The sequence below is a fragment of the Leuciscus leuciscus genome, assembly GCF_965113295.1.
Source record: "Leuciscus leuciscus genome assembly, chromosome: 13".
Classification (NCBI taxonomy): domain Eukaryota; kingdom Metazoa; phylum Chordata; class Actinopteri; order Cypriniformes; family Leuciscidae; genus Leuciscus; species Leuciscus leuciscus.
In genome coordinates, this window is record NC_138737.1 from 7,164,483 (window position 1) to 7,180,623 (window position 16,141).

At 36.4% G+C, this 16,141-nt stretch overlaps 2 protein-coding genes and 1 long non-coding RNA gene across 3 annotated transcripts in view; all 3 read right to left on the reverse strand.

Annotated features, from left to right (window-relative positions):
- rapgef1a (Rap guanine nucleotide exchange factor (GEF) 1a) overlaps nucleotides 1-16,141 on the reverse strand; it is a 112,848-nt gene that overhangs the window by 52,234 nt on the left and 44,473 nt on the right. The window lies entirely within an intron of this gene.
- med27 (mediator complex subunit 27) overlaps nucleotides 1-16,141 on the reverse strand; it is a 60,463-nt gene that overhangs the window by 3,953 nt on the left and 40,369 nt on the right. The window contains exons 5-6 of the mRNA XM_082188171.1: nucleotides 3,519-3,626; nucleotides 303-344 (exon numbers count right to left, since the gene is read on the reverse strand). Of these exons, the coding sequence (XP_082044297.1) occupies nucleotides 303-344; nucleotides 3,519-3,626 (150 nt within the window). The remainder of the gene's footprint in view (nucleotides 1-302; nucleotides 345-3,518; nucleotides 3,627-16,141) is intronic.
- On the reverse strand, nucleotides 11,796-15,678 carry LOC309512188. Its single transcript, XR_014210920.1, has 2 exons — nucleotides 14,031-15,678; nucleotides 11,796-13,792 (listed from the first exon to the last, which is right to left on the reverse strand). It is a non-coding gene; the product is annotated as an uncharacterized lncRNA (long non-coding RNA).

The window sequence follows — 16,141 nt, forward strand, 5'->3', positions numbered from 1 at the left end:
GTGAAATGAAATAAAAAAACACGGGGACAAATGATGTCTGAGGGATGAAAGGAAGGGATTGGCAGTGGAGAGGTGACAAGAAATTCGACCATCATTGAGAAGAGAGATCTCATTAGGATTTCACAGACATGCGATTTGAATTAATTTATTAATTTATTGTGCGGCTCAAATTCAAGATCATTTCATTACGTGCCAACATTTCCCAACACAAGCTACGGGTAATGAGAAAGACATGCTCTGTTGATTAAACTGAGTTTCGTGTGTTTGTTGTGATGCCTTAAGATGTCAGCTGCGTTACTCACCTTTTGAAATGCTTGATAGTTGGATTTTGACCAGATGTCCAGCTAAAAAAAAAAAAAAAGACAAAAAAAGTAAACCAATGAAACCAATGACAATACTTATTCCCTGGGATTCAAAATAATTGCACGATACCCAAATTTTGCCCTCAAGTGTGCCCTTAATCACAACCCTTCTTAAACTCTTAAAGGGTTAGTTCACTCAAAAATGAAAATTCTGTCAGTAATTACTCACCCTCATGTTGTTCCAACCCCGTAAGACCTTCGTTCATCTTCGGAACACAAATTAAGATATTTTTGATTAAATCTGAGAGCTGGCTCACTCCTCCATAGGCTTCTAAGACACTATAACTTGCTGGCCCAGAAAATGCATTAAAGAGATCGTTAATATAGTCCAAGTGACTACAGTGGCTCAATCTTAAGTTTATAAAGCGACGAGAATACTTTTTGTGTGCAAAAAAACTCAAAAATAACGACTTTATTCCACTACTCATTTCCTTCTCTCTGGGCCTCGAGTTTTTTCACGTAGGATAACTGCGTAGCGCTTCTGTGTTGTACGTCACACGCATCACACACATGACCAGCGTCGGCCAATAGTGAGCCTACGTGTGACGTATAACACAGACGCGCTGCGCTAAAACACTACGTGAACTAACTCGAGGCCCAGAGAGAAGGAAATGAATAGTGGAATAAAGTCGTTATTTATTTTTTATTTTTTTCGCACAAAAAGTATTCTCGTCGCTTTATAAACTTAAGATTGAGCCACTGTAGTCACTTGGACTATATTAACGATGTCTTTAATGCATTTTCTGGGCCAGCAAGTTATAGTGTCTTAGAAGCCTATGGAGGAGTGAGACAGGTCTCAGATTTAATCAAAAATATCTTAATTTGTGTTCCGAAGATGAACGAAGGTCTTACGGGGTTGGAACAACATGAGGGTGAGTAATTACTGACAGAATTTTCATTTTTGGGTGAACTAACCCTTTAAGGCCCTCATATACTCGTGGCAGAAATCTTTTTTGCTCTTTGCTTAGGGGTAAAAAGAAATTTGAAATATGTTTGCAGCGGTATACTTTAATATGCGCTGTGTGAATTCCTCTCAATAGCAAAATAAACACTACAAAAATGACAGTGGTGAGAAAACAGCAGTTAAGAAAGCATTTGATTGTGAATGTTGATTTTTGGGTGAACTAACCCTTTAAGTGCACATAAAGAGTACAGAAATATATGCAGGACTTAAACTCAAACACTTTCTCTGACAGTTTAAAGGTCAGTAACGAATAGCCTTGCGTCTGATGTCAGGCCTGTTGTGTGGGGGTGAAAAAAAACCTTCACTAATCAACCCGTTGAGCGAAGGTCATCAGAAGAGTTTTCAAAGACGACAACAAATCAAAATGTTCTCTGATTCTAATATCAAACAGGCCTGGTGTCAGCATTTATCAGAGAAATCAGACTCTATCTCCCCTCTGTCCTCAAACCCACCTCCAGACACTGCTGCCCTTTGAAGTAAAAAGAATGCCGGATCGCAAAATTACCCAAGAGATGTCTGAGATCGTCTTTGAAGCCCTACTTTGATAGCATAGTTTCCCTTCTCCTACCCCTTCCTCTCCCCTTTTTTGTGTTTGGGGGTTCAGATGGGCTCTGTTGGGCCTCTTGGATATGGTTATGGTAAGCTATGTGGCATTGTTTGAATTGTAAGGACCAAAGAGGGGGGTTAAAGAAAATGCCTGTTGATATTCTACCCTGAATCTTCGCCTCATACAGTCCCAAAATGACCTTTGAGGTTGATTCAAAGGCTGGAGTTGTCTGCAGCGTTTCATACAGATAACTGTAAATAAAATAAAATGAAATAAAAAGAATATTTGGGCAGAATTCTTTAGGATTTGTTTCTCGCAGTTTGTCTAAGAGTCTGATTGATTTCTGCTCAACCCAAGGTTTAAATAAGCAAAATGCATTTTAACAAGCAGAAAGAGCTCATTTCATTTTAAAGCTCCACAATCTTAAATCTATAATGAACTGGACTTAATCACTGTTCGTTAACTTGTTCTTGAGAGGTTGAGTTTCCTTCCCAAAGATAAGTAGATATTTCAACTCAGTCTTGTTTCTTTACTCTTTAGTGTTTCTAGCAGACAAAAGACAAATGGTTGAATATAAATCTCTAGCCATCAAGCAATATTATTGATCCTAATATTGCTTAGATATCTTTCCTTGAATTGACATTAAAAATCTTAACCATACTCTCAATGCTGCATTCACGACTATATATATATCAGAATAGCACATACAACAGAACACAAAGCATATAATATTGTATCCCACAATGCAATGCACTCAATTTACAACTTAAATTTACGCTTGACAAAGCAACAGGAATTGATATCAGCTATAATCTTGACTTATTTAATCAGACTGACAAAAACTTAATCAAACAATAGTAAATTAAAATTGAGTTTTTAAAATTTATAATTATAATTTTTTATGTACAATTGTTATAGTCATTTCTATTACCAAAATACACAGAATAAAACATTTATTTGGCATACTACTCTTCTATTTGAAATAAAATTGCATAAGCAGTGTGCAAGTGCATCTCTCTCATCTACATTCAGCAATTAAATAATGAGTTTTTACTGGCATAATGAGAGCGGTTTAGGCCTCACGACTGATATCCTGGTGCGAGCGTTGCTGCGACTGTCAGTCCGAGTTTTCTGGCGAAACAGCAGAGGTTAATATGCAATTGCTCACCACACACGTTTGGACGCAGAGGCCCAGAGGCGCGCAGCACAAAGAACCGGCCTGGCAAGCAGTTCAGAAGATTCACATTCGCTGCCATAATTAACTGTGATCAAGCATCTCTGCAGCTTTGATGGCCACCTCATATTAGTGTCACCAAACAGTGTTCAAACGTTGCGGCTTTCACAGAGACGTACAGAACGCTTCAGAATGAATGAGGGGACGCTGCTCAACCTGACACGAGGGACGTGAGAATAGAGGGTAACGCATACGTACATGCTTTTCATGTTCAAGAGAGAGCCGAACACATCATGTGAATTATTAAACGGCTGTGCAGAGACTTTTATCAATAGCTAAAAATCCAGGGATTTCACATCCTTACCTAAGCCAGAAGTACTCAAGCTAAATTTGAAGGTTCAACTGGAATAAAATGGACAAAGATGAGTTTTAAACTAGATTTAAACATGGAATTAAAATGAAATGTTTTACCTTTCCATCCTCAGAGTATATGTTCTCATGAAAACCTCTGACAATAGTGCGGTCAATAAAAAGGCTCCTCATAACCACGATGGCTTTCAAAACCTTCCCCAGTGTGACCTGGAAAGAGAAAAAAGAGAAGAGATCATTCTAGTTTCTTTAGCACAGAAGATAGGTTGGGTGGATGAAATTTGGGGGCGTTTCTTCAACCACAGGCACTTTTTGCTCTCTTGCTTTCACAAAAATAAACGCCATTTTTGTGATTTTCTTCTAAAACCATTTTTTTTCCTGGTCATTTCCACCACATCTCAAATTGTGCATTTCTTTGTTTTATGTCTGATAACATTGAAATAAAAATAAAATGTCCAACTCCTATCTTTGGCTAAGGACAATATCATAGCTAGCTCTTTATGTAAAGTAAATTGTTTTTGCATCAATTGAGAAAATTATAGCTTGTCTGGAAATGACAAACAATAAAATAATTCTTTTCACAAGTGATAATTAGTTAACACTTTAAAAAATGGTTTAATTAGTTGACATTCGTTAACTAATTTACAATACATTATTAAAATCAAAAGTTGTATTTGTTAACATTAGTTAATGCACTGTGAACTCACATGATCCATAAATTAACAGCTGGATTTTTATTAACTAACACTAACAAAGATTAATAAATATTGTAACAAATGTATTGATCATTGTTAGTTCATGTTAGTTAATACATTGACTAATCTTAACAAATGAGACCTTATTGTAAAGTGTTACCGATGTTTACATTGATATTTTTGTCACATATTTCTTTACATAACACGTATACACATTTCTAATTCAATATCAATATCAATAATGCTCTTTACTGACACCGCATGGAAACCACTTACTTTTGATAAAACTGTATTAGTGGTAAAATCTTTAGTTGTGATGGAAATGACGCCACAAGTGAGGGCCAGTCATAATTTGGGTAAAAAACAAAAAGGATCACAATAAATATTGAAATGGTTTATGATTATTTCATACTTAATTTAAATGATAAAAAAAACTTTAAAAATGAACATTTTTTATGATGGATTTACATATTTTACAAAAGAAAAAATATCTATACACACATACGTTGCAATCTTAAAAAGATAAAAAGTTAACATGAACTTCATTAAACAAAAATAATGTATTGTAATACAAATGAACCCTTGGGACATAAAGGTGTCTGTAGTTAATCATTTATTCAACCAAAATATCCAATTGGCCAATCCAATATTGCAAATGGCCAATTTTTCTCAATTTCTAAAACATACAAGCACAAAACTCTTCTCGTCAGAGGATTAGTTTTTCCTCCATGCCAAAAAAAGTTCACACACCAGCCTAAAACCATCTGCTGTCAGGAGGGGTTTCTCTTGAGTCTTCAGGCTTAAAATGGGTTTAATCTAAGGCAAAGGAGGAAATCCCAGTATAGCATTCTTAAATCCTCACATTCACTTAGCTTTCATGCTAGGCACACCACAGAGAGAAAGACAGATACAGTACAGCATGGACAGGAAGAGGGGTGAGGATCTCCAAATCAAGCCCTCTGTGTATTTGCCAAAGCTGTTCAAACATCAACACTGTCCCGAGAACAAAACAGCAATATGTTTCGGCTGAGCCGCACTTGCTGAATAATTTATGTGTCAGGCACAGTAAGGGATGCTGGGTAAGGCTGGGCCAGGTCTGAATGCTGGCAGGGTGGTGACGGTTCTTTTTATGGCCCCTCTGAGGTTTTTACAAGCCGGTAGATTTGACCCAACCACTGGCTGTGAAGGGGAACATGCTCAGGTGGTCTAAAAAACAGAGGGACAATGGCGACCAGCGTGATAAAGTTCAGCTAAAATAACACCCGAGTGACAAAGTTTGACATAAAAAGGAACTCGGAATCAGAAGAAATGAAATATCAGCTTATTTTAGATTCATAGAAGAGTTTTCAGGTTCCTCAGTGCTCCGCTTTTATAAATGCCAAACCAATAATGCAATATGGAAGGGACTGCAATTATAAAGAGGGATATTAGTTTGGCAGAGCTGAATTTACCATCTTAAAGGCCCTCTGTGGTGAAAATAAAGTTTTTAATGTTGTTTATATGTCTATATGTGGTGTTTTTAATATGCTTTAAGACAAACCGTGTGCAAATTCATCAGTCAACACCATTGCTGAGTACTTTCTCCTTAAAACCAAACCAAACAATCGCCGGTGTTTCTTACATCACAAACTACCTTGTAACCAATCACATCAATGCACGGGCGTGCTTTAGCATAATTATCATTAACTATGCTGCGAAGCAAGGGTACATTTAGCAATATAGCGGGTGAATTATCTATATAATGTATATTACGATGTTATTATGAACTATATGCCTATATGACTTTAAAGCCCTGTAACAAAGACAGAAAAAAATTAATTAAAATGAGACTTCACAAGCATTACAATGGATGGATTGCCTTGCAGTCAATGAAGAAAAGCAAAAAATGTCACTGAAGTCCAGCGACAGAGTCTAGTAAGGTTCTATGCATACATGAATACAAATATGAATAGGAAATTACTTGTTGTTTGGGTGAAAGAGCCGATTGCAAAAACAAACCATATCCGCTGAAGGAGATGTCACTGCCACAGAATCCCACACCTGGTAATTGGAAAACTTTTACACAAAAGATTCTCATTCGGAGAAATGGAGATATACTTTCTCAGACTTTATTACTGTATGTAAATGTGGCCTGCAAATTGATAGATAAAAAGCATTCTAAGTAAGTTTCAACCAATTTTTTTTGTATTATTCACATACTATTATAGTATTTATCATTCTGAATTGGCTTTCATTTTGATATTTTCAGTTTTCATTTCAATTTTAGTAATTTTAATGAAAAAATACAAATTTTGTTATGTGCTTTTGTCTTTTTTATTAGTTAGTTTTAGTTAGTTCTGTTTAGCTTTGATTTTTTATTTCAGTTTTAGATTTTTTTTGTGCTACTGATTCTAATATTAATATTTTATATAATTTTATGTCAGCTTTTTTTCAATTAACCAAACTATTTTTTATATTTTTAGCTAACAACAACCACACTGCTTACAACACACAGTACTTCGCAACATCACAGCATCATACAGTCAGAATGTAATGCCATGGTACTATGAAATATACTATGGTATTTAGTGATTTTCATGTTCTTATACCACATAATGATTCGGTTATTGTTTTTAAGCAAGATACTTTAAAGTAGTTGTACACTCCAGAGCATATGGGGCAAAAAGTGTCTTGAGATGAGGGATGATATTAACGATTATTTTGGTAATCGAGTAGGCCTAATAGGTTGATTATTTTGACGAATAATCCAGTAAAAGGATATGGTGATTGATGTTGCTACACTTTACAGCAGATCAAATCCGTGTTTAATCTTCGCCAAACAACATTTAATTCAAATGTCCACTTATTCTTTAATATTTGGCCACTTCTTTACGATAAAAATGCTACAGCCACTGTAATTTCTTGAACAAGAACATGTGGACATCAAAACATGCAAACTCAGAGCGAGGGTAGAAACTTTTATTTTGAAATTGCGATAAACATATTGATGTATTTTCCTGTGTCACACTGACAGACACTAATTATCATCATTACTGTTCACTCATTATCATCATTATCACCTGTATATATGTTCGGTTTCAGTTCAGTGTCTGGTGTCATCAGTTTTGGATGTGTTGTATGTTGCTCTGTTCGTTTTGGATTACCTGTTGGATTTATTAAATATTACCCGTTTACCTTCATCTTCATCATCTTCTACCTTTACACACGCATACCGCGTAGCTTTACCCCAGCCCCGTGTGACAGGCGTAGGTTTATAAGTGATTTATATTACAAATCTGGTGAAATGGAGCAAGTTGCGTTCCCAGATGAAAGTTATAAGCAACCCAAACTCACAGCATATGAGATGGAGTTTATTAACCGAGATGCTGAGACGTGCTCCACGCATGTAAATGATAACACTGCAACACTTCACTATGAAACACGAATAGCAGACTTTGTGATTTTACAATAGCATTATGCTATATCATGATTTTAAATTGTTTTAAATATATCATGCAGCCTTATTAAATGGTCTAATAATGCGGTTTCTCTGCGCCACTTCCGGTATTTTGCCTGTTAAAGGTACAATATGTAAGAATTTTGTATCAAAATATCCAAAAACCACTTGCACAGTGTTATATATTTCTTTCAATTGTGTACTTCCATTATACTAAATGTTTCCAAGAATTTGTAAATTCAGAGAAATTCACAATTTTAAAAAGTGCCCGTCCCTGTTCACTTGTTGCCTGTCAATGACTTAATATCCGCGTTATCCCTGGTTTCCACTTGTACTGCCATAGTAACCATGGCGACAGGCGTGGACAGCTGCGTAGTGCGTAACGTCTAAATGCACGCTGTTGTTGTTTCGTTCAAACATTATGGACCATGGCAAGCAGACTTAGGGACAAAAGGAGAACTAAAACGAGGATCAATATCAGCGTGGCGTTTTCGAGATGCCGAGAGCTCCACGTCCGCGACTAACTTGGACTTGACAGAGCTTCACGAGTCACATCTTGACAGGGACGCCGCTCTTGCATGTACTTTATCAGACAGGTGAGCAAATGTACATAAAACAAATTAATGTTATATAGCTCAACATGATGAAATGTTAGAATATGATCAGTATGTTATTCTAATGGTGATCTAGCTTACTGCTAGTCTCATATAGCAAACAGACTAACACATAGAATAACATTATAACACACTCAAATGCTGTTTAGTATGATAGTGTAACGTTAGACCAAATGAAACAGCGCTGCGTTACCTCAAGTTTAATTCGTCAAATAAACTGACCTGTGTGAGTAGTAATTCAGCACTTGTTGGTAGTTCGGTAGAATTAAATGTCCTATTCCTTTATATCCGCGGGACTCACGTGTGGCGCTGATATCTGTCTCTCATTAGCAATCGCGACCTGCTTCATACCACAGTCATGTTAAAAAACATGTATGTTTTCACTCATCCAAAAAAACAATATTAGATCCATCAGCATGACAGCAATTCCCATCATTCCGCTTATCACTGCGTCATCAACCTACGCCTTTGTTATAGTAAGAGGTTAGCGACCCCTAGCGGTGAATTTTTTGTACATATTGTAACTTTCTTTAATCAACACGGGTAAATCGCAATTGAGAAAAAAACTAATACATTTTTAGGAAAATATCCCTTAAATACCCCACCACACGAGGCTCCTTCAATCACTCAACATCAAGCAGACAAGTATACAGATATCTAGAGAATGGCACACTGGCAAGTTCACACACATACACAAGACAGTGGGGAAAAAAGAAAGTCTGATCAATCATGTCAAGATCCAGCAGAAATACTCATTCAGACCCGTTCGTACTCCGCGAGCCCTCGCAACACATGTTTTTCCCGCTTTAAGGTTTGCTTATTAAATTCATGTCTGTCAGAGTAGCTGAACGCCTGGCCTGTGCCCGGAGCCGCTTGGCGCTGGCAGCCGACACCAGCACTCACAGCCTGAATCCATTACCCCTGACAGCCTTTAAAGTCATAGTTCTCCCAAATGTAAATTGAAATATTATTTTTCTAGGCAGAGAGGCAACTTAGAGGGTGGATGCCCAAAGACGAAAGCATTTAAGTTATTTTTGATCACTGAAAATGAATTCCTTATAAACATGCACTTAGTAAAGAATGCTAGTATGTGAAAAAAAAAAAAAAAAGCACATATCCTATATTGAGTATAACACAACTCTCTGGAAACAAAACATCAAAAAAAGAAAAAGAAAAAAAAGAAGAAAATAACAAATTGCGAAACATTTTATAATTGTTTTAGAGATTAAAATATATATATTTTTAAATAATATAAGTTCTACAATAAGTTTTAGCTAATTATAAATAAATATAAAAATATAAAATAAAATAATAAAATGCAAGAACATGATGATTTCACTCCAACAACATGAGTGAAATACAACTGAATAAATATAAATTAGCCTTCTCTAAAAGAAAAAAATTAAGTAAATTAAAAACAAATTTAATCATATAAAATAAAATAAGATAAGATAAACTATGATAATATAATGGCCCAAAAGGAGTTACAGTATATATCAATTAATAAATATAAATAATTCTAAAATAAATAAAACAAAATAAAATAAAGTGTAGGGAAAAGTTTTAGATATTTAGATTATCATAGAGTGAATTTTCCTTCTGGTCTTTCTTCTCTTTTCATGAGAGTCCTGCTGAGTGTTGAAGCAATGAAACGACCACTGATCACTAGCCGGGGGAGGCACACAACTTCACAGAAACTTCACACACATATTTTTTTCCCCACATGCTGAGTAACTTTTCCTCTTTGTCTTTTTATTTCTTACCACAAAATGTTTCCAAAAGAAGCTGTGGACACAATACGCCACACATTCAATGCTTATTACTTGATGCATAATTCTGTAAGCGTCCTGTGAATCAGTTCGTGTAAGATAAATATATATTTTTTGAAACCTTATGGAAAAGTAATGATATATCCAAGTAACATCTTTTCAAAATGTACATGTCTCTAGATCTCTCAATTATAAAGTACTCGTATCCATGCTGGATTTTTGTACCTGTTAAATCACTTGAGTTTTTGTTCATGCGTCAAACTAAGCATTGTAGTTTATGATAAAACAAAATAGTTTTGCACAGAGAAGCACAGTTGATCCCTCTACACGGACGTTAATATCTCCCATCTTCTTTAAAACACGCAACTGATGTCTAAATGGCTGATGCAAAACATGCTAAAAGAAAAACAACCTCAAAAAGCATAACTTGCTCTCATCAAACCTGAACTTTTCAGCACAAGAGAATTTGTAAATAGTAGCTGGCAAATGCGACTCAAGCAATTTCTCAAGAAATAAAGAAACAAAAAACACCCGCAGTAACCCTAGTGTGTGAAGCCAGTTAGTAGCGTCAATAGCTATTCTGGGCATTCTTTTCAGCTACAAGCTAGTTGGAAAGTAAGTTGCTGGCCTGGGGCCAAAGGAACATGAATACTAGGAAGAAAAGAAGTTGACTTCGAGTGTGGTAAGCGTCAGGGCGTCCTGAAAAGGTTCATTAGCTGATCTTAAGTGCATCCCCAAACGACTGGATCGCAATGGCGGCAGATGGTACTTTTTTATTTGGAGTGAGAGTGGGCCGCGGATAGGGAGGGGAAAAGTGGCAAAAACTAAGAGATTGGACAAAAAAGAAACAGTTTCTAAGCAACATGTGAGATCTCAAATCAGCTGCGAACAAGGAAGGAAAGAAGCCAGGCGAGAACGTGGCCAAGCGTCCTGCTCTCCATGACCTCTCCTTTGAGAAAAATGGATCCTCATTCAAGTTGCTCGAGACTAAAATAAGTTTCATGTTCAGTCGAAGCTTTCTGCTGTTTGCTTTTCAACTCATTTCTAAAACATGTCTGCATGCACTTCATCAGCATTGGGGAAAATAAGACTCCTTTTACATCTGCCATTAGCATGTGTTTTTTTATCCGAACAGTATCAGAATATTCTTTAGTTCAATTGCATCCGACCACACATTCTTGTGCATAATGGGAAATGCTACTAAGTGCTAACAGGAATGTTTCTGCCATTTACAGAATAATAAAAAAAAAAGAGACACAAAGCATTTTTCATTTTGACAGAAAGCTTGATGGAAATGAATGGAAATTAAGATGGAAATATTAGTATGGTCATTTTTATTACTAAATTTTGATTTTATTTTACAGTACATGTATATTTCATATCTTGCATATTGCATGTCCCTACTTTAGAAACACATTAGAAGGGATTGGAAGTGAAAAAACAAGGAGAAAAAAGGCTTAAAGTGTGCAAAAATAGACCAGAGAGATGTGGGGAGGATTTGGGGAGAGAAATGAGAGATTCCAAGTGGAGTTCAGTGGAAAAACTCATGGGATATTGTTCATTAAAAGCAATGAGGGCGGCAAACCGCCTGTTGTCTTTTTCACATTGCAAGGGCTGAATATAAAAAAAGAAAAGAAAAGAGAAAAGAACCTGCAACACAAATAGAGCATGATGTCACCTTTGGCTTTTGGCTTGCTTAGTTGGGGACATTTAATATTCAACAATATTATTGATTTGTCTGCACTGAGACCATATATGAGAACTGAACTGAGCTGGACAATGACATAACGGTTTTCTCCAGAGCGGCTATATATAAAAATGAACTAAATTACTAACTTTTTTTTACAACAAAAATGAACCATCACTGAACTTACTTAAAGGGGTCGTTGATTATGATTTCACTTTTCAAACTTTAGTTATTGTGTAATGTTGCTGTTTGAGCATAAACAACATCTGCAAAGTTACAACGCTCAAAGTTCAAAGCAAAGGGAGATATTTGCTTTTAAAGAAATTGCTTTTTAAGGACTACAACAAACGGCTGGTAGGGACTACACGACACTCCTCCCGGGTTAGTGACATCAACAACCCTAGAATTTACATAAACCCCGCCCCCTGAACACGATTTATAGATTATCAAGACAGAATATGCTAATCAATGACTAGAAGATAACTACACATCAGCTACATAAATTCATCAACTAACCACTCAGAAATGTCCTGTTGCTTCTACATGTCATCACTTCTTGAGTCTCTACATCATTGACTCCGTTGACATCATCGGACCCCGGTTTGAACATAAAAGGCTAAACGTTTTTGAAATTTTCAGTGCATATCTGTGTGAGGTAAAATGACAAGCTGTTGAAGCTCCGCCCTCTGTGCCGTGCAGCAGCTCATTTGCATATAAAGGAACAGACACAAAACGGTGCGTTTTTTCTCAAAAAGTGACAACTTTAACATGCTATATACAAATATCTGTTGGGTATTTTGAGCTAAAACTTAACATACACACTCTGGGGACATCAAAGACATTTTTTTACATCTTCGTTTCTTCTAGAAACAAACTTTGTTGCAACATTTTCCTGTTATCACTGTAAAGCTGCTTTAAAAACAATCTGTATTGTAAAAAGCGCTATATAAACAAAGGTGACTTGACTTGATGGAAAATGTTCAACCTCGTCAAAGTGATGGATAATGATCATTTGACTTAGACAAATGTGGTCAGAATCAGTCCATGAACACTTAATGTAATGAAATGCGATACAATTGTGATCCGATCCCTGAAAAAGCATGTTAATGGCAGGTGTAAAGGTGGCATCTCATCTGATAGCTAACAGGGTTGGCACTGCACTCCAAATAGCACTGGGGGAGCTGTTTATATAGGGAAAAATGTCAGATCAACAGATTTTGAGGTGCACAAATTGCACTATTTTGACAATCTAGGAATCTGAATGCCACTGTTGAGGTCTCTGAGAGTGTTCACCTCATTAGCTTTCAAAAGCTTACTGTACCATCCAGCAACACGAGAAACAAGCTGACACACCACAACGCCCCTGAGTGCAAAGAGGGGTGTTTTCCAATACCCTCTTCCACCTCTCTGAGTGTGACCAGCTCTGACCTCTCCACCTCACGCCGGGTCTGTCCTCATCAGCACAATCCCTCACTCAGAGGTCGTTCCGGAATACCGTCAATACTCGCACGCCCATCCGCCCCCATGGTTTTTGACTGTCGTGGCAGCGAAAAACATTTTTAATGTAGATCAATAGCAGAACAAGGTCACTTTAAAATTCAATTAACAAAAAATTGTTTGACTCCGCTCCATTGTGAACCTTTAAGGTGACCAAAGCCAGACACAACTAAGCAGAATGATTTAGTCAAGGTGGAAAGAGAAAGCAAGGGAACAAGAAGGGAAGTCGCCAGAGAAAGTCACATGGTGTAGCAGCTAGCGCATGCATTTCTGACACATTGAGCTGCGGTGCGCATACGCACGACTTAAACTTAAATGAGGTTTAAATACGACTCCCATGAACATTGTTCAAAACTTTGTGGGCGGTAAGACTTAAAAAAATATATTCGTTTATGCTTACAGGGCTCCAGACTAACTTTTCCACTGGTTGCACTGGTGCTACCAACTTTCTCAGTTGGTCGCACCAGCATATGATTTGGTCGTATCTTTTTTTTTTGCTACAGGCATGCTGTTGAATAGTGGTCTTAATCTGCATACCCTAGTTTTGCACTGATGTAAAAAGACTGACAGTGACACAAGACCTCATGTTAGCAAAATGTTTTAATCTTTTAACTATCAAATCAAAAAACTCTCAAAAAAACATTTATGTTCTTTAATGTTTGATAATAATTTTACTGTCTTCACAGCTGTTCAACCCATTGTCTCCTTGGTTGCGAATAAATGTCAACTTTAGTAACACATTGCAATTGAATTCAGAGGGGCCAGCTCTTATAGTTGAGAGCTAATAGTTATCTTATAGTTGCTCTTATAGTTTTTCCTTTGCTCACTCGGTTCCTCCCTGTCCGCACCTGTGCTCTCGTCATCAGTTGTGTCTGTGTGCTGGCTCGTCCTTTCCACCAGCATCCTTGACCTCCACACTTTGTTTTTAAAAGTATTCAGAAATTGACCTTTTCATTTTTATATGACTTAATTCCTGAATTCCTAATTGGCGCGTTTCACCATCAGTGTGCAACGCGCGCGACGTGTACGTTCGTTAATAAATAAAATGCAAGTGTTTTGCGGAGGAACATTGTAGCCCGAGCTACTTCTCTCCGTTAATGTCTATGGCGAGTCACGCCGGGATTAAATAGTCAGAATATAAACACTTATTATAGGCGTACCGTAGTGATTCAGGATAAGTCAAAAACACGGTTTGGAAAATGGATTCATGATGTACTCGTTCATTTTGAACATAAGTTACGGACTGCAGCAGCTGCTGATACAAAGGCGTTCTGTTGTGCATGCGTGAATTTAACTGAGTAGCCTAGTACATGACCATGCACTCGCACAAATGTGACCATATAAAATTTTAACTCGCACATTCTCAAAAAATAAAAATACACTAATATTGTGAAATGTTATGCTGATTTGGTGCTCATTGAACATTTTAGATTATCAATGTTGAAAACAGATGTGCTGCTTAATATTTTTGTGGAAACCGTGATCATTTTTTCTATTCTTTTTAATGAATAGAAAGTTCCAAAGAACAGCATTTATTTGAAACAGAAATCTTTTGTAACATCATAAATGTCTTTACTGTCATTTTTGATCAATTTATACATTCTGCTGAATAAAAGTATCAATTTATATATATAGGGTGAAGTCAGTTAAAATGGGCTAAATAAGGTTGTAGCGTCACATATCTTAAAATTTTTACAGCCAATCACAATAACTGATCTTGCATTGTTGCTTCAACACTTGTTGACATGTAACAATAGTTTTGATTGGTCTGAGTTTTTTAAGGCGGGTAGGGCATAGTGTTACATGAAGCTTGTCGGTGAAATTGTAAGGAAAGTGAGCCTGACAGTAAATTTCATTCATCAGTAATAAGGGTACTAAAGCAATTATAAGTAAGCATACCAACAAAGCAAAGGTTTATGAGCAATGTTTTGACATGCTCTTTCAAATGAAAAAGTTTAATTTAAAAAAAGAAACTTCGACTTCCTCAAAAAAGGTCATTTTAGGTAGAAATGGCATGTTAAGCTAAAATGGGCCACAATTTTCAGCTAAAATGGGCTGCATACACACACATTTTTACACAGAAGTTACACAGAACTTGATATGTTCTAATCTTTAACAATGTTTGACAAATATTTGACAAGCAAGCATACACACATACATGCACACAAAAGACACTAATGCACAGAAACACACACCTATACAACATGATCGGTTCATTTTTAAATTGCATTTTTTGTTCAACTTTCTATGAAATACATTTATGGTGTTGCTATGGCACACTAAAGACAATAGTGTCAATTTACTGTTAAAAATTAAATCATTTCATCAGAAATTACTTTTGTTGCTCTCTTTTTATATTGGCCCATTTTACCTGAATGTTGTGCCGTGGCTCAAGAAGTAGGCGGCTGATACTCTAACTCTCATAATTTTAAAACAATTATACTTTTTTACATTTAAAAAAAGATTTATATATTTAAGAGACCCATGCTAATTTATACAAATATAAGATCTCATATATAGCTTATTTGATGGTATTATAAGTAATTTACCAAAACGTGGCCCATTTTAGCTGACTCCACCCTATATATATATATATTGAGTTCCTGTCCCTTTCCTGCAAATGGCTGTGAATGGAAGAATGGAAAAACCATCTTAGTGTGGTACACATCTGCAATTTATAACAAAGGGCAATCAATCCACAGCAGAGCTGCATCTCCTTAACATCAGTTTGTAAACAGGCACGGCTTTGCAGAGTGCGATGGCATTAGTTGGAGCACGGGACGGCTCTCTATTTTATATATATATATATTTATAAAATAACAAGTAGAAGAGAGGTAAACAAAGACGCAGCGATGCAGAAGTAGGAATAAGTATGACAGGAGACCTTTCTGGAACCTACAGTTCACTACCATCGGTTCACAGGCTTCACAAAAACAAAACAACAACTATATATTCTACTGAAGCCAGTTAAAAGCATTTCTGTGCAAGTGCCTATACGCATGTTCATTTCCATACACACTCTACATC